Consider the following 20,211-nt stretch of genomic DNA (forward strand, 5'->3'; position numbering starts at 1 on the left):
TTCATCCTGAACAGTTAAACTGTCCGCTGTTCTTCAGAAAATCCTTCAGGTCCCACAAATTCTGTGGTTTTTCAGCATTTTTGTGTATTTGAACCCTTTCCAGCCATGACTGTATGATTATAAGATCCATCTTTTCACACTGAGGACAACTGAGAGACTCATGTGCAACTATTACAGAAGGTTTAAATTCTCAGTGATGCTTCAGAAGGAAACACATATTTTGTCTTCTGAGAAACATATCTTCTGTAGCTTCTGAGGGATGGTACTAAATGAAAAAAAAGAAAAAAAAAAAAGAAAATGTACACAACATCATTCTGTTCAAAAGTTTACACCCCTGGCTCTTAATGCATCGTTTTTCCTTCTGGAGCATCAGTGAGGGTTTGAACCTTCTGTAATAGTTGCATACAAGTGCCTCAGTTGTCCTCAGTGTAAAAAGATGGATCTCAAAATCATTCAGTCATTGTTGGAAAGGGTTCAAATGCACAAAAATGCTGAAAAACCACTGAATTTGTGGGACCTAAAGGATTTTTCTGAAGATCAAATGATTAATTTGATATAAACAAAACACTGATTTGATTATTTTGTATCACAGGGGAGAGTTACGTGTGTGGATCAGTTGAGCCTTTCAAGAATCTGGAATACACTAAGAACGTCAACCCCAACTGGTCAGTCAACGTCAAAACCGTTGCATCGGCACGAGCGCCCACCTCTCTGGGCAGTGCCAAGGCAGGTTCTATAGAAATCAAGGATAACAAGGATTTCATCCGACCCAAACTGGTGACCATAATCCGCAGCGGGGTAAAGCCTCGGAAAGCCGTGCGAATCCTTCTCAACAAGAAGACGGCCCACTCGTTTGAGCAGGTTCTCACGGATATCACAGATGCCATCAAACTGGACTCTGGAGTGGTCAAGAGGCTTTATACGGTGGATGGTAAACTGGTAGGTACAGTGGGTTCATTTAAGTAGATAACTGAACTGTTGTATTGTTGGATGCAGTGATAATGATACTATTGTTTGGTTGAAAGTACTGTGGACTCACTATAGAAGCAGTCTTTATTTGTCCAGAGATGCTTGTGGTGGCTTTTAAAATAGTTAAAAAGTTAAAAGTTAGTCTTCTGACTCTTACCTTGGTTAGTCAAGCAAGATGTTTTTTGAGCGCCCTGGTTTCTCTAAAGGTGAGGTTGCTCATGCGTCATCATCTCAAAGAGGTCAGTCTGTTCCTCACTCTCTCCCTCTTCAGTACCCTGCTTTTTTGCTCAGTTATTTGGTGAAACCATATTTAGAGTTGCTAGAGCTGTACTTGTTTGTGTTAGAAGAAGTTGGTGGTAATGAGCCAAACATGAGCTGTGCTGTAAGTTAAATGCTGGGACTACTTTAAAACTTTACTTTCAAACAAACACAGAGTAGATGAGGTGCTCTCTGCTTCAGAATGTGACAACAAAACATTTATTTAGTGCTGTGATCCAATTCTGTTAATAAAAGAGAATTTTAATCTGGTTTGAGCAGACAGTTTGGTATGCATGTGTGAAGAATGCTTGTGGTTGTTATTCTGGTTCAGTGTATTTAGTATTATTTATATGCTATTATAGTATTAAGATTCATTTTTACGAAACAATATTTATCCTTATATTCCACGAACCGATTAGTCTAGCCTGTTTTCAGTTAATGAAGGGAGAAGAGAAGCAGCAGAACTGATTGTCTTCTCCGCTTTACTACTAGTTACAGCATGAAAAAACATGAATAAACATCCAAAGTTATGTTAAAAGAAAGAGCACAACTTACCGAAACCTGTATCCTGTCTCATGTAATCACTCAATCAGTGTTTTAACAGTGCAAAGATGTCGAGAAGGTTTGCACTTCTTACGTCATGGTTTGGTCAGTTACGCGGATGCGTGGCCATATTAGCGATACTTGGATGTAAACAACAGCATGGGTCGCACGGATAATGTACTACTGAATATGTTGTTCTGCTATCTAAAGCACAGAAAAAAACGTGTGGAAGCTGCTAAATTAGGACTTAGTAAACAGAAAAGGGCGCAATATTTTAACAACCTAATATTAATAGGTGGTAAGGATACATACGAGCCGTATTAATTAAGATTTTAGCCTAATATTTCACACACCTAACTGGAAATGATAAGAACAAACATGAATCTTGTCAAGATTCTTGCCCTGGAAATCCTGGTTCAGTTTGGCCTCCTCAGACAGTTTTCTGCACTAATTCAGCAGCAATAATCAGCATAATATGCGAGTTTCGTACGGTTCAGTGGCATTGTTTATGCCAATATGACCGATTGATGACGCATCGTGAAAACACTGTATAGTAAGATAAAAAGTTACCTTTTCTTACTTTTTAATCAGTGGCAATGGACTTCCATATTGAAAGGTTCTTTGGGGAACCAAAAATGTTGCTGTAAAAACCCCTATTTGGAACATTTTAGCCTAATATTTCACCTTCCTGACCGGAAATTATAATAACAAACATGAATGATGTCAAGATTCTTGCCTTAAAAAATCCTGGTTCAGTTTGGCCAACCACAAACTGCCTTTTGTTCCTCAGATGGTTTTTTGCATTCTTCTCCTTGATTTGTTATAACTTTTGGCAGTCTGTAGTACTCCAAATATTTTTCGATTAGTGCAGCCCAAAACATGACAATAACTGACCATTTTCAGCACCAATAATCAGCTAAATATGCGAGTTTCGTTCAGTTCAGTGGCATTGTTTACGTTCAGTGCCGCCAATATGGCCAACTGATGATGTGTTGTGAAAAGCTCTATACCAGCTTGTACACAATGTCACGTAACGTCTCATTTACCTCAGAAAAATCATATTCGGTGACTATAAACTTGTTAATTGGCTAGAAAAATGAACTCTAGATAGAAGCATTTGGCTCTATATATACACCAATTAACAACTGTGTAACTGTTTTGTTATAAAAACTTCAATGAGTGTAATTTAAGTGTTTGTATACAAATCATTATTCAGTATTATAGTAATATAGCACCAACTGACTCTCATGCATATTTTATAGCATTAGTTGAGTTTTTTTGTGGCATTTACCTGATTTATATCCAATAATAATTGATATGGATTTGAATCACAACCCTGGTGAGAAAAAACAGCATATTCTGGTAGGTATGTTTTGATGCTTGTTTAAACTGGTCCTTAGCTGGTTTATGCTGGTCCTTTGCTGGTTTATGCTGGTCCTTTGCTGGTTTATGCTGGTCCAGCAACATGACCAGCATAGACCAGCTTAAACCAGCATCAAAACATACCTAACCAGCATCCCAGCATCAAAACATACCTACCATCATATGCTGTTTTTTTCACCAGGGTTGTGAATCAGAATCGAAATTGTGAAATTTGTGTCTGCAACACTAGTGTTCTGCTAATTTTTTAACCAAGAGACTTGCAGTACATATGAGACAGTTTGATTGAAGCAACCTGTGATTTAGTGTTTTAAGTGTTTTACTTCTGGGCACAATAGTCAAAGCTCATGAATCTCTCCTTCTGCGCTCTGAACCTGCAACCTTGCAAGCTTATATATTAAGGCCTTATGCCACTCTATTGTTGTGATTCCAGTATTGGCTGTTTGCACATGAAGTGTTGCTGTTATCTTGCAGAGCTATGAATTTCCCTAGATGATTTGCATTTATGTTGCTTAAATAAGAGCAAAAGAGACTAATAGGGAGATAAAGGTAAATACTGTGGTGAAGGAGATAGAGGAACGAGATCAGACAGAGGGAGGCAGCCGTATGGCTGGGGACTGGGTGATGGTGACCTTTCTGTGTCTCCACAGGAACAGACTGATGAAGTGACAAGCTGTCACCAGAGGGCCTTAAACTCATTGGCCTTCAGTGGCGTTATGTTTTCCTCTGTTTACACCCACCGCAGATCAGAAACAGAGACACTAGAGCATCTGCCTGTCTGTCCATCTATATCTATCTGAAGGCTAACTAGTTTTAAATAATCATTCCTTTGTGTATGAAATGTGCTGTATAAATAAACTTGCCATAGATAGATAGATAAATAGAATTGTTTTATTATATACAAGCCTAGTGCATAAAATTGTAGCATTATATATAAATCTAGCCTTTCTAGATTTATATAAGACATTAAAAAATTGCATTTGCTAAAACACACAGAATTCTCATTTTATGGTTGAACGTTGTGCAAATAGATATTTCTAGCTTGGAACATCCCCCAATTTCTCACATCCCAAGTATGTGAAGGGCCTCTCCCCTCTCCTTGATTTCCCTCTTTTTGGTTTCCATGGCAATCTGGTTGATGGGGGTGGTTGCTTAGGAACAGCCTCTGCGGCAGGAGGGGTGCAGTAGTGGTGATGTTACAGGCCGGGGTTGGGATGATGGATGCTCGGGACTGCAATCAAACATGCCTCTCACGTGAGGCATTATGCATGGCTGTTTATTTTTTGTTAGAGAAACATTTACTGCACCCCTCTAAGCATTGCTGTGGTGGGTGATGGTGTGCCGAGGAAATTGATTTTTGGATCGATGCTTTGTGATCCTACATTTTCCAAAATATGCTTTAGTAGCTTTGATATTTATGAATGCAGTCACTGCTCAGCCTTTTTACACAGTCAAAATTTATGTTGCTGAAAAGCGTATTAGTAGAACAGGCAGTTGTTTAAAATTTAATTGAATTTCTTACATTATATGCTGATTAATTAAGCAAAGTAATCCTATAATTCTTTCAAATTAAGATGACTCAAATATTTTATTGAAGGAATCGAATAAACAACATTTGTTTTATTTCTACGTCATTCAGTAAATTCCATTTCAAGGTTTAGAAGGAAGTGCAATGCATTTGATTTATATATTTATATATTGATTTATATTTATTGGAGTGGGAATTCAGAAGATTTGACCATCTAGGAACAGTTACTGAAAATTTCTTTGCAAAATGGACATTTTGCCTTCCGTTTTGCTCTTATAAATGATACATGAACTAAATCTTGCCCTTGGCCATTGCTTTCTGGCCTTATCTAACCCTCTTCTGAGAGGAAGTTGTCTTAGAGCGACTGATGCAAGCTTTGAAATGTATTAGGGTGTTATTGGTTTGTTGATCTGTTGACGAGCATTTTTCAGGAACGCATCCCGATGAGTAACACCACTCTGTGCATTTGGGTTAAGTGCTCCAGATGGAGGATCCTGACAAATGTTTAATGCTTCAGTCTGACAGAATCTATATTACTATAAAAACTAAGAACACTAAGAACTATTCATTAGATGGCTTTCTGGAATAGTTGATTCTGATTGGTCAATCATCATTCACCATTCGTCAGTCTGATATTTCCTACTAATGGTCGTCCATAGCAATGCTAATTGAAACAGGCTTTCATTGTATCCAGTCATGAGGGTCATTTTTTTTTAAATTGAGATACATTATACATCATCTAAGAGCTGAATAAATAAGCTTTTCATTGATGTATGGTTTGCTAGGCCAACAGGACAATATTTGGGTGAGATACAAGTATTTGAAAATCTAAATCTGGAAAAATAAAAAATATTGAGAAAATTGTTTTTAAAGTTGTCCAAATGAAGTTCTTACCAATGCATATTACTAATCAGAAAATAAGTTTTGATATATTTATGGTAGGAAAATTACAAAATATCTTCATGGAACATGATCTTTACTTAACATCCTAATGATTTTTGGCATTAAAGAAAAATCAATAATTTTCACCCATACAATGTATTTTTGGCTATTGCTACAAATATACCCATGCTACTTATGATTTCAGTGTCATTGCTTAGTCCTATTTGAAGTTATCAGAAGTAGAGATATAACAGAAGTAGAGGAGCAGTTTTTAAGTATATTTCATAAATTAATTGTATTTTGAAGTACAGCATAAAAAACTTAAATTAGATATTTGCAGAGGTGGGTAGTGTACCCAGAATCTGTACTCAAGTAAAAGTACAAGTACTTATGGAAATATTTACTCAAGTAAGAGTAAAAGTAACAATCTTAATAGTTACTTGAGTAAGAGTAAAAAAGTATCCGCTGGAAAAACTACTCAAGTAGCTAGTTACTAGTTACTTCTGATCTGATGGATATGAAGCACAAACCCTGTCTGGAAACTATTTGGAAAGCTTCCACACACCTCTCCTTGAAAGTCTCTTTGTTCTGCTTATATAAAACATACGCTGAAGTAAAGTAGCCTATCTCAGCCCTGTGATGGGCACATTAACTTCACATAAACTGTCATTTTCAATAAAATTTCAAACACACCCAGACGTTTTTCTAACTGTTAACTCTGTTTTTTTTTTCACATTCACAACACAAAATTTGTCAGCATCTACATTTAAACAAGCTAACAGAGAACAACAGAGAAAGTGTGTGTGCAAAGTATGTGTTTGTTATTATATTTGCGTATGAACTGATAATATGTATATATTGTGTGATTAATGGTGCAAATGAATAATGTGCTGGGCTAAGCAGCTCTTTCTTTTCCTTTAAAAACATTTATTTACTTTATTCTTGCATTTACATGCAATTTACATGCATGCAAGTACATGCATTCATTAGATGGGAATAAATTAAAATACAATGCCGTTTTTATTTTGTACATGTTCTGCACTTAACGTTAGGTGAGGTGTCACAAAAAAACCTTTAGTTAATTGTACGAATTTGTGTATAACGTCACAGTATGCACTTCAATTTATTTAGACTTGTGGAAAATGGATATGAAAACATGCAGATGTTTAGAATGAAGGTTTTTTTTACGAACGTGTGTTGTTTGTAAGGTTCAGAAGATATTAGTCATTGCTTGCACAAGCGCTTAATGAGGAAAAACATTCGGACAGTGTGTGAAATATGGTATTATAAGGTCAAAGTGCCCATAGTTACCAAATTACCATTAATAGGGTTCAAATAGGCATCATATTGACACTTACCGCTACGTGTTTTTCAGGTAGAAGCTGGAATTTTTGTGCGCTGCGATGTCACTTTGTTTTGGTGCACACAGCCTGCATCGCATTATGAAACTATTCTTTTTGACATCTTGAAGTGAAAACATAGACTCTTAGATTTGAGGCCACGGGTGATCTGCCCCGATAACTCTCACACGTCATCCTCTGCTTTAGCCATCATCTTTCTAAAGGCGCGCTGAACTTCTTTGACTTAAGTGGGAGATGCGTAGCAGACTCTCGCGAAGCAGCCTCTCAAACGATTCGTGAGACTTGAGATCAAGTCACATAAACGAATTATTTTAGATATCTAATATTTATTACAATTTTGTCAGTAACGGAGGAACGCTATCAAATGTAGCGAAGTAAAAGTAAAGTTTTTTCACTAAAAATTTACTTGAGTAAGAGTAAAAGTACCAATCTTAAAATATACTCTAAAAGTACTAGTTACCCCAAAAATTTACTCAAGTAAATGTAACGAAGTAAATGTAATTCGTTACTACCCACCTCTGGATATTTGTAAAAGAACATATGACAAATGACAAAGCCTATTTACCTGGCAGCATCCCTTCAATTTTCACTGAGATTGCAAGATGGTGGGCTGCTCTAAAGTGACTGAAACACTGCGACAGGAGGTTGTCTAGATAAAGGCCAAAGCGATGACCCTTTCAGCCATTGCAAGAGAAGTTGGTCATTCTAAATCTGTGATCTCTTGAATATTGCAGCTTTACAATGACACTAATTCATTCAAGTTCCCCTAAAAAAGGCTGGTCATCCATGTAAGACAAATACACAAGACGGCAGGATAATGCAGAGACTATCAATAGGGAATTGGTTCAGCACTGCAGCTGGAATTGCTTGCCAGTGAAGTGTCATTATTTGGGGCATGTTTTCTAAAGCAGTAGATGGGCGAATGCAACAGTTTCAGCAACATGCAGTTCCTTCCCGGCAAGCATCTACCAAAGTGGGTTGTAGAAACCCACTACAACCCACTGCGGCCACAGATGTGCTGAATTCATTCAAATTGTATTTTTTTGTAGTTGTCCTTTAGTTTGCATCTAAGTTCTTATTATTAATAACAAAGGCTCCTCTTGGCATGTGGCATGTGATTATTATTATTTTATTTTATTATTTTTTATTAAAGGGGGGATGAAATGCTTTGTTTTAATAGATAAAATAACTATGATCTCTATTTGGATCATCTATTATTCAATTAGTTTTCCTGTTGTTCTATGTTTTTTTCATAGTATCGGTTTAGTAGTTAGTATCAGTAGTAGTTAGTATTAAAGTCAAAATTTTGGTATCATGACAACACTACTTCCTACTAATTTCTGACAGCTGCAACCCTCCAAAATTGTATTTGTAATTTTCTTTCATGCTACAGTGGTTACTGTTTTCTAATTATGATCACTGTTTTGTCCGCAAAATAATAGTTTTAATAATATAGTATTTATTTGTCTTGCATGATAACGTTCAGTCAGACGGTCATTAATCATAGCATGTCGTCTGGGTTTTATTTTATGGTAATGACCGGCTGACTGTACACTATCCCATGCATAGCAGACTTATGTTGCCGCTAATCTGCCGGCAATAAAGAAAAATACGTTTCTTTCATATTTGCACAGTGAGGTGATCCGTAGTTATAATCCACCATTCTATGAAGCCTTTTGTGGTGGTGTCACTGGCGTCTTCATGAAAGCTTATTCTCTTATCATGCGAGACAGCCTGAGGATAGACAGACAGGCATTTCCCCTTTAATTCCACGGGTGGCATGTGTCTCCTGTCGTCTGTGCCATAAATATTAGCTTAAAGGCTAAGAGAGCTCTTTCATTCACATATTAGCTTCCACACTGATGTGATTTCCACAGGCGGTCATGCTCATAAGGGCTGAGCAGCGGTGATGCAGGATGGGAGGAATGTTGCTTGTGATTTTCTTTCTGCTTGTGTCAGTTTCAGCTTAAGGGTCTTTGACTCTGGCTGGGTTGAATGAAGCATTTACCCACGGGATGTCCCTCTTGCGAAAAGTGCTGGGGCCATGCAATTGCCCGCGGCTGAGTTGTGTCATTTCACAACTTGATTGAGGACTCTATGAGATCCATTTAATTTTTTCCCTCAAATTCCTCATTTCCCCAATTTAAAAAAGGAAAATATGAAAATAGTTATGCCATCTACCAGCAGTGGTTAAATGCTGAACCTAACCAGCCTAACACTGACCCATTGGTCTATGAGCCAAGTGAATGTACAGTCCGTCTCTGGCTTCAGTGTAAACCCACGCAGTGACACATGGGTGTGTGAGTAACACTGCAACATGCTGACTTGCATTTATGGAGCGAGTCATTACTCATTATCTGCCACTGCTGGACTTATGTAATGCACCTCATTAGGCAGTGCACCTCATGAAAGGTCACCTCTTGCCATCACTGCGAAACATGAAGACTCCTTTCAGACCAAACAATGCTGCCATTTCAAATATCAAGCACAGAAATATGGCTGACATAAAATGCATGGGTCATCATCAAAAATCAGTTTTGTGTTTTATTCTGTTCTTACAGGTCTATCCAAATGAATTTTAGCATGTTCAAGTCGACCTTTTCGTTCTTCTTGGTCAAGAGTGGTATTCGACAAGATGCCTCAACATGAAGGCCATACTTGTCTAGTGTTCTTCTTATACACTATTCCTCCTTTCTTTGAATAATTTGGATTGCAACTGTAGATACTGAAAGCCATTTCTGGCCTGTAAAATATTTTAGAGTTGAACATGACAGTTATATTTTTGTTGTGAGCAGGTCTTAAAGAAAAAGAAGCCATCTGTAGTCCAGAAGTAAGGATTATTATTGTTAACTGAGACTAAAATGTTGAAAATAAACATTAACTAAAATATATATATATATATATTTCAGCTAGTTGGAAAATTTTTGTTTAAAGTTAAGGAACTAAAACTAAACAAACTAAAATGAATGAATATAAGTTAATTCATAAAATAATATTATATAGACATATTTTAAAGAATAATAAAAATGACAAAAACACAACAAAATGACTAAAACTAACTAAAATTAAGGTGAAACCAGAAAATGAAAAATGAAGTCTTATTAAAAAATATTAACGAAAACAAAATCTCACGACCAATTCATATTTTACAAGGTGGCTAATTCGTACAAATTTGTATGACCTCTTTTGTATGAATTGTCTAGATGCCAATGACAGACAATAACATGTTTTTAAGGGCAGGATTAGGGGTAGGTCATTCATATTAATTCATATGAATTGGAGAACTCATAAAATACATACACTTAAAAAGTTTTCACCAGTTTCAACTTAAAAACTTTAGCAACTGCCTAAAACTTTTAAGTTAAATCAACTACAAGTCATTTTAACTCATTACAATAAAACTTTTAAGTTGATTTAACTTGTGAGTTGAAATGACTTGTACTTTTAAGTTGATTTAACTAAAAATTCACAAGTGAGGTTGTATGAATTTGTATGAATTAGCCACCTTGTAAAATATGTATGAATTGCCATGAGATTGGGTTGCAAAAACTATAATAGTATATCGATGATATTAGAATAAATTCAGAATTGTAAACTTTTCTGAAGTGATTCCCCATCATCTGATTGGCTGAAAGAACACTATCAAGCAGTGCAAGGTTAAAACTAATGGTTCATCTCCACCTCATGAACCTCTCAATAATAAATGAAACTTCTTCAGGATGCTTTTACCCAACACAGGAAGTATTTTTATGGTGTAGATATCATACATTAGACATTGTTTGCTTATGGCCTTTTGTCAGTGCATGTTGTGCACCACTTATACATAGTCACTTATTGATATTTAATAGTAAAATTAGAAATAAAATTCAATAAACCATGTCAGACCATTGCTTTTTTATATTAAAGAGATAGTTCATCCAAAAATTTAAATTCTGTCATTAATTACTCACCCTCATGTCATTCCAAACCCATCTTCAGAACACAAATGAAGATATTTCTGATGAAATCCCAGAGCTTTCTGACGCTGCATAGACAGCAATGCAACTAAAATGTTCCCAGGCCCAGAAAGACATGAGGGTGAGTATGACAGAATTTTCATTTTTGGGTGAACAATCCCTATCCCAATCCCTAAAGTATTTATTTAGAATAATGCCTACCAATAATTCATAGCTTTACCAGTCCTCATCTTAACAGATTTACCACCACAGTCTTGCCCATGTGTTTCTAACTTGTGTTTAAGAGGTTCTGAATGGCATCAGTGAGCACAGATTGGTTGCGTTTGCCTGCTGAAAGCTTCTGAGTATTAACAGCGGGAGTCTGTCCAGATCGATGCACTGTGGGTTATTGCTGGGACATGTGGCGGCCTGCGCTGCTGCTGCTGTGTCACTGAGTCCATGCCGAGAGGAAATCAATACTCTTCCAGCCGCACCATCTTACCATGTTTGGCTTGCCTTTTCTGCACTGCTGAATATGTAGATCTGGTTCAGTTTTATGGCTGGGAAATTATCCATACTGTAGTGGCTCAGAATGATATTTAGCTTTGTGGCAGATGATAATGCACAGATGTCTGCTGTAGGAGAATCTGGCTGTATTTAAACAGTGATTGCCGTGTCTCTGTTAAGTCTCAGCGGGAGGTGGGTTGAATTATAGTAGCGTGTAGAGTATGGTAGCTGAAGGGGAGACCTCAGTGAACTCAGTATTGGAGTAGCTAAGCACTTATATAGGGCCCTATCATGGAATTTGGTCATAAAAATGGAATTTACTGTATAACGTGGAATGTCATGAAATTTGTCAAATTTTGGATGAATAAATCAAAAGTAGGTCAGTACACTTAAATCCAAGTGCAATATGGATTAATGTCTGTGAATATTAAGCCACAAAAATACTATTTAAATGTGAATCCTGCATGTTCTGCGTCTCTGTAAATGAATAGTACAGACGTGCAGTTTTGTTTACTACACACATGCTGAGCTCGCGTGACGCTCATGTTTTTTTCAGCATCTGCCACCATGAGTACATAAACACATAAACACAATCTCTAGCACTGCTCTTAAGCATTTTACTGTTTCTTTTCAGAGAAACTATCGTCATATCATATACAGACAGAAACTTAAGGGTCTTCACAGCAACCTGTCAAAATAAAAGTGGTTTAACTTGAAAAAATTGTGACAGAAATATATTACTAAATGTAAAGATACTACTACTACCACTAATAAAATTAATAATAAAACTAATAAAACATTATTTTATAAGAAATATTTGCTAAAAATTATTTACCAGAATTTATTTACCAGAAAAACGTAAATACTCAACACAGTATTTCTGAAAATAAATGAAAAAAAATAAAAAATATCAAGTAAGATCAATTAATTAGACATGCTTTTGATTATTAACATTTAATGAAACCATTAAAATGGAATCCAGAAAATTAATGGAAAACACAGTATTTGGTCAAAATACAACTGACAATTTTTGTTAAACTTTTTTATAAAAAATTCTGTTAAATTGTGTAAGTTTCATTATTTTATTTAAGTCTCTTTTATTTGAGTCTAAAAAATTTAAAAAAAAAAAAAAACTGAATCCAGAAAAATTAAAATTTGGAAAAAAATAAACTGAACTTGAAAAAGTATAAAACAAATTTCATACTGCACTAATTACATCATAAACTTCTCACAGATTCTTTTAAGAACTGTTCAATGAAACATTCTTTTTTTAAAAGTTATATTTTGGGGCATTTTTGTTATTTTATTATTCAGACAGCACAGTCGAAAGATGACAGGAAGGTAATAGGTAGAGAGGGGAGTGGGACTGGCATAGGACCTTGAGACGGGAAAGAAACTTGGGTCGCTGTGAGCCGTTGCGCTGTATATGTCCACCTTTTTCCCGTGGAACTGGGTTACTTTATTACTGTTGCCGCAGGTTGTTTTTCATGTCCGCGGGTTGAAGCGACCCCAATAAATGGATATTAACCCCACCAGAAATGCGTATTTTACCCCCCGGAACGCAATTGGGCTAGTTTTGAGTAAACTGGGCGCTTTTGTTGTGAAAACCTGACAACCCTGTTTCCATAGAATCGCTTAAAAAGACATTTTTGGAACCTTTATTTTAAAGAGTCTTGGTGCCATATTTGTTTTGAGAGTTGCATTTAAGATTGTCAGTGCATAATAGCATAAATATCTGTCAATTCATCATTTAAATAAAATGTATTGATACTTTTATGGTGTTGTATACTGTTTTTTTAGTTCGCCTAAGGTTGCTATAGGCAGTTGAATGGAAAACAACTATGTGAATTCTCTTCAGAATCCTCCTTTTGTATTCCAAAGGAATGAGTGTGAGTAATTAATGACTGCATTTTTATTTTGGGTGAGTTTGTTTAAGGTTGTGCTGCTAGCATCCTTTCATTACAGCTGTGATGAAACTGTTTAAACTGTATTCAGTCAAAGTAACCAGATTAATTTACACATACTTTCTTTCAAACAAAGCAAAAAGAAATGTAGTTTCCTTACGATAACATAATAATGTAGATTAAATTTCATCAAATCTAATTTTTCTCTTAGCATTTAGTCAGTGCACTTTGTCAACCTGGCCTGGATTTCCCTTACGCTTCCAACGACAGATCCGCTGCTGTGCCACCCCCACACAACCTAAGAACCCAGACAGACTATTTCTAGCAAATATGCTAATGTATTTCCTGAGAAAAATCCTTCCTGGTGAATTGGGAGACAACCCCCACACAGGTGATCTAAAACCGTGATAGCATATGTCTCAGTGTAATGAAAATTTGGGACAGCACAGTGCCAAAAGCTATAAATTATCCAATACATCAAGGCCTAGTTTGTACTATCAATACCATTATTCATGTTTTGTGATTCAACACACACACACACACACACACACACACACACACATTTATATACATGTATGTGCTGGATAGTAAATGATTGTATGTAATCTGTATTACGTAATCAGATTCCAGAAATTAAATACTTTTAGATTAAATTACATTTTAACTCTAAAAAGGGCAAGACAATAAAGAGACATCAGAAAATGTATTATTTTATATTATCTTCACATCACAAATAATACACGTTATTTTTATTTATTTATTTATTTATTTTTCCAGCATACTCAGCTGACACATTTAAAGCCCAGAAATGTAGAAAATTATTCTCAGAACCTCATAAAATTGTGGTTGAACCACTGATGTCACATGGACTATTTTAAAGATGTCCTTACTACCTTTCTGGGCCTTGAACATGTCAGTTGCATGTCAGAGAGCTCTCAGGTTTGATCAAACATATCTAAATTTGCATTCTGAAGATGAAGATTTTTTTTGGTTCATTTTTGGGTGAACTATCTCTTTAAAAGCTTTGTGTACTATTTATTTCTGTGCTAAGGATGTGTAGATAAGTGTCAGTAATGGCTCTGCAGATGAACCACATCCTAGTAATGCACTGAGAGGAAACCCCAGTAAAAAGCTTCCTGTCAAACAGGACATAAACCTGCAGGAGGTGCTCATTAACTTTAGCATGCAGCTGTTAATCACAATTATGAAACCTCAGAGAAGGTCAGATCTCTGTATCACCCTGATTTATTTATAAATCATCCTCACTGATGATGCTTACAGTAATGGATAACTGAATATTCCTGGCCAGTTATTTCATTCTAAACACAAATATGTGGACTAGCTACTTTCTGCTATGAGTCAGCAGAGTGTTAACTGAGGTCAGAAGAAGATTTAGCTATATTTTAAGAGGTTTAGGAAGGAATGGAGTACATCGTATCTTGGCATCTTTTCACTTAAATCCAATTTGCTTTACTTGTTGAGCCAGTTTTAGTCACTCAGATGGCAGATATGGATTAAAAACATAATTCATCAGATTTGAGTATGTATTTGAGTTTTACAGCTCCTGTCTGGTGCAAACTGTTCCTGCCAAGAGACTGACTTAAAGCCAGGAGATTTACTCTTTGCAATCAAAGCAAAATATAAGGAGACTAGTTTTCCAGACCATCTTAGGTTTTCTGATCCTCTGATCTATAAATTTGTTAATCTGGATGCAATCTGATGTCATATTAGGCGAATGACGTTGATGGTGTGAATGTTGCTGGTTAACTGTTCGTCATTTTTTGAACTAAATGTGAGTCGTGTCATCAGGATTTTGAAGTTTTGGTCTGTATACTGTCCCAGTTTAAGAGTTATGATTGGTGCCTCCAGGGGCTTCAAGGGCATAAGCAATGCTGAAAATGCTTAAGTCTTGGGCAGAAGAAGAATAGGTATTGCTTGTAAGAATTAGTTCTGTAGTCCTTGTTGCAAAATGAGGTGTCTGTGCCATCTTGTGGTGGTCAGGGGAAATTATCACTCAGCGTGTTTAAATTCATTATTTGGTTTTCTGTGCTGTTCAGTTTTCAGCCAATGGAAGTTTTTGGCCTTGTTAGGCTATCTCCCCCCCCCCACCCCCACACTTGTAAATGTATGTAAATATGAAAATATATATACCAAATATCACTGCTGTAGACTTTGTGGCATAGACTGTAGTAAACCATTTTGCTTCTTTTAAACACTTTAAGTATTTCATTTTAAGCTTATATCTAATTTAAAAAAGGCAAATGAAATGTTTATTAAGATTATTAAAATAATCACATCTCTAAACCTTTGCATCTCTTCACACAGCCAGTTTAAACATTTTATTTGACTCGTAAAATATGGTTGCTTCAGTTTATGTCTTGGATTTTTTTTTTAATTAACCTTTGAAAGTGGTTTAATAAGTACCTGCCTATTACAGTTGAGGTAAAAAGTTTACATCCCCCTTTCAGAATCATTAAAAATGTTAATTATATTACCAAAATGCATGTTATTGTTTATTTAGTACTAAATTGAATAAGATATTTCACACAAAACATGTTTACATGTAGTCCACAAGTGAAAATAATAGTTGAACTCATAAAAATGTCCCAGTTCAAAAGTTTACATACGCTTGATTTTTAATACTTTGTTGTTCCCTGAATGATCCACAGCTGTGTTTTGTTTGTTTAGTGATAGTTGTTCATGAGTCCCTCGTTTGTCCTGAACAGCTAAACTGCCTGCTGTTTTTGAGAAAAATCCTTCGGGTCCCACAAATTATTTGGTTTTCCAGCATTTTTCAGCATTTTGAGATCCATCTTTTCACACTGAGGACAACTGAGGGATTCAAATGCAACTATTACAAAAGGTTCAAACGCTCACTGATGCTCCAGAAGGAAAAGCCATGCATTAAGAGCCGGGGGTGAAAACTTTTGAGCGAGAATGAAGATGTGTACATTTTTCTTATTTTACCTAAATATCATATAATTTTCATTTAGTACTGCCCTTCAGAAGCTACAGAAGATGCTTATATGTTTCCCAGAAGACAAAATAAGTTACATTTACCCTGATCTTTTAATTCAATTTATTAAATTCAAAAACTTTTTAACCCCCGGCTCTTAATGCAGTGTGTTTACTTCTGGAGCATCAGTGAGTGTCCCAACATCCCTCAGTTGTCCGCGGTATGAAAAGATGTATCTTAAAATTATGCAGTCATTGTTGGAATGGGTTCAGATACACAAAAATGCTGGAAAACCAAAGCATTTGTGGGGCCTGAAGGATTTTTCTGAAGGACAGTGGTCAGTTTAACTGCTCAGGACAAACAAGGGACTCATGAACAACTGTCATTAAACAAACAAAAAAAAAAATAAATAAAAACACAGCTGTGGATCATTCAGGATGTAAACTTTTGAATCAGATCATTTTTATAAATTCAGCTATTATTTTCTCTTGTAGACTATATGTAAACATCTTTTATGTGAAATATCTGATTTAGGTCAGTACTAAATAAACAATAACATACATTTTGTATCATCACTCTTATTTTGGTTAAATAATTAACATTTTTAATTATGAAAGGGAGGTGTAAACTTTTGACCTCGACTGCAGTTCTAACTCTGTGAGTTTGCATGCTTGTGCAATCCAGTAGGTGGTGCTACAGCACAAGGTGAAATTTCTTGCAGAAGCTGCCAGCCAGAACGTATGATCAGATTCCCAGCTTGCCATGAAAGACTATATGAATACTGCCAGTGCATTAAAATGACTGAAGAGTTTATTCTATTGCTTTTAAAGCGTTACAGCACTGACAATCAGTCTCCAACAGTGGATGCTTACTGTTCTATACCATCTGGCTCTTAAAAGCATATTACTCAGTTTGATGACCATTCAAAATTGCTCTTATTTTTTAATGCTCCACTGGAGCAATAAATGAATCAAAAACAAGAACAAAACAATTGAGCTTATTATAAAGTCTCTCTCTAATATACTGAAGTAATGGCATACAACTATCGATTGTTCAGTTTCATTAGATTTGTCCTGTCATTGTCAAAATAGTCTTAATTAGAATTAATGTGCATAAGCATGAATTTCGAAGTATTCATCATTGCATTTCTTAGACAATTTTATTCCACAGAAACAAAAACAAATGTATCGCCCTTCAAAATATTAGGTCTAACTATCCCTCTGCTGTGTTGCACACAAAAGAGTACACATATTGTGAAGTAGCAGACTTATTACCCGACTTCTGCCGCTTTCATCACTGATGCCATTTATATGACTGTAATATCACTGAATATTGGATCATTCACTCTTTTTGCACTCAGCGTGAGAGCATTAGGTCACTTTTTGCCACCTGACTGAATCATCTTACTCAGATCTTGGCGATGACGTCACTGTTGCTACAGCAACATGTTCTCATTGGTATTTGTAAATGATACATTAAAGTAAGATGCTAAACTGCATTCTCATTCATGCAGCTGTATGATTCACTGATTGCTGACCTTTAGAATTAGAATGTTAAATATGGTTTGAGATGTTGATCAAATTGACCCTTACATCTGAACACATTATTAAATCAAGCCTATTTCAGCCTAATTCACTTCTATTGTGACAACCCTCTGAAGATTTTAGCATGGTAATACGCTGTTGAATTGCTGCTGCTGTTGGTTATTGCTATTGCTGCAGATTATCAGCGCAAGTACAGGAACTAGCTACAGCCAATACATACGCAGATATGGTGCTGTGAGTATTTAACACATACTGCTGCTGCACAAGTAGTAGTATATATTTAACCCGTAACAGGTTTATACACTGTAGAGGTGGAGCTGGGGGAGGTGGAGGGTTTCAGAGGAACTTTGAAAGCGTGCTATGAAATGCTCTAGTGAATGCTAACCAGCCATTTAAATGTAAAGCAGCAAGCTCATTGGCTGCATAATGCAACATGAACCAATCAGCTTGTGCCTAGTTTAACGCTGTCAATATTTTCTGTTTGAGAATCATCTAGAGCACCATCTAGAGTTTCCTGACAGAACTTGGCATTTATTTAATCTAATATTTGTACTATTTAGGCTTTGCAATTTATATTTGATTTCAGTCAGTATTATATTGAGAATCGCTGAAATTGAAGAGTTCATTTTCAAAAATCATGTTTTTTCATTGTGCATTCCAGTTAATCTCAATCAAACAGTTGGGTTATTTTGATATAAAGTAAAAATCAAAAAAATACATCTAACTAACACAATAAAACATGATAACATAATAAAAAAAACATGATTTTGAGCATCATGAATCAAAACAGAGTTATCTGTTTTTGCAAATAAACTCTTCATCTATTTTTCTGTATTGTGATCTCAAAAAAGATTCCTTTGGGGTAGGGCTGTCAAAAGATTAATCACGATTAATCTATTTTAATTTAAATTATATATAAATATAATAGACATAAATATTTTAAAAATACATGTATGTATATGTATTTATATATACATTATAAATATACACTGTACACACACATATATTATGTAAAAACAAACTTTTATTTTGGATGCGATTAATTGTTTGACAGCCCCACTTTGGGGTCAGTATCATTTTTTTTTTTTTTTTTAAGAAATTAATGTTTTTTTTAAGACTTTGACTTTTATCTATTTCAAGTAAATGCTGTTCTTTTTAACTTTCTATTCATCAAAAAAACTAAAAAATCTATCAGTTTCCACCAAAATATTATGCAGCACAACTGTGATACTGACTAGAGTAATGACTAGAGTTTGCCATCACAGGAATAAATTATATTTTAAAATATATTAAAATAGAAAGCTGTTATTTTGAATTGTAAAGATTTTTCACAATATTCCAATTTTTATTGTATTTTCGTACCTTTCATATAATAAGTCTACCTGTGCTGTTTCTGTAGGTGTCATGCCTTCAGGACTTTTTTGGTGAAGATGATATATTTATTGCCTGCGGCCCAGAGAAGTTCCGCTACCAGGATGACTTCCTGTTGGATGAGAGTGGTAAGATAATGGATACTGTGTCCATCCCTTTTCTGTTAAAAGTTAGTCTTTCACATTCTGTTTTTGTGATTAATAATTCAATTTCTATATTTAAATAAGCTGTTTTGACAAATGTGACCCTGGACCACAAAACCAGTCACAAGGGTCAGTTTTTTTGTATTGATAAAATTGCCTTTAAAGTTGTCCAAATGAAGTTCTTAGCAATGCTTATTATTAAGTTTTTGTATATATTTACTAGGGATGTGACAAGACACGAATTTTGTCTTTTTCAGTTGAGTAAAAGACTATTTTCCCTATATATTTCATCATTGAGGATTTCTTAAGAAAAGTTTAAAAATCTCTCGTCTCGTGAGATAAGTGTCTCATCACACCCCTAATATTTACAGTAGGAAATTTACAAAATATCTTCACGGAACATGATCTTTACTTAATATCCTAATGATTTTTGGCAATATACCCGTGCTACTTAAGACTAATTTTGTGGTCCAGGGTCACAAATAAACATCTTGTCCAATATTGTATTATTTGAGATTTAGAGTTTAAACATTAGATAAGCTTTTCCGTTGGCGTTTTTTAATTAGATGTAGCATTGTTTCCTGCTGTCAGTATCAGTGTTGCATCTATTTTAAAGCTTTACTGACATTAACAGCAAATGTGCTTTCTATTTTTAAAATGCGCTTTTGTAAACAAATTAACATATTATGGGTAAAAAACATTTTTATTTAGCAGCACTATTATTTAATGACATTTGTAACTATTATTATCACATTAGTTGATTACTATTCACTTTTATTAAACTATGTTAATTGCCATTGACATTTACAGTGCAGAATCATCCAGACTATGAACTATTTTAAAATCCTATTGATAGACATATTGACTCTGTGCATGTGGTCTGAGAGCAAACCAGCCTGTCAGATCTCCTCTGATCAGACCTCCGGTATG

The 20,211-nt window shown here is 35.3% G+C and overlaps 1 protein-coding gene across 3 annotated transcripts in view; it reads left to right on the forward strand.

Moving 5' to 3' along the window:
• dclk1b (doublecortin-like kinase 1b) overlaps positions 1-20,211 on the forward strand; it is a 58,118-nt gene that overhangs the window by 3,746 nt on the left and 34,161 nt on the right. For all 3 annotated transcript variants that reach the window (XM_051129657.1, XM_051129656.1, XM_051129658.1), the window contains 2 exons: positions 593-939; positions 19,167-19,266. In XM_051129657.1, the coding sequence (XP_050985614.1) occupies positions 593-939; positions 19,167-19,266 (447 nt within the window). The remainder of the gene's footprint in view (positions 1-592; positions 940-19,166; positions 19,267-20,211) is intronic.

The sequence above is a fragment of the Labeo rohita genome, chromosome 15, assembly GCF_022985175.1.
Source record: "Labeo rohita strain BAU-BD-2019 chromosome 15, IGBB_LRoh.1.0, whole genome shotgun sequence".
Taxonomy (NCBI): Eukaryota; Metazoa; Chordata; class Actinopteri; order Cypriniformes; family Cyprinidae; genus Labeo; species Labeo rohita.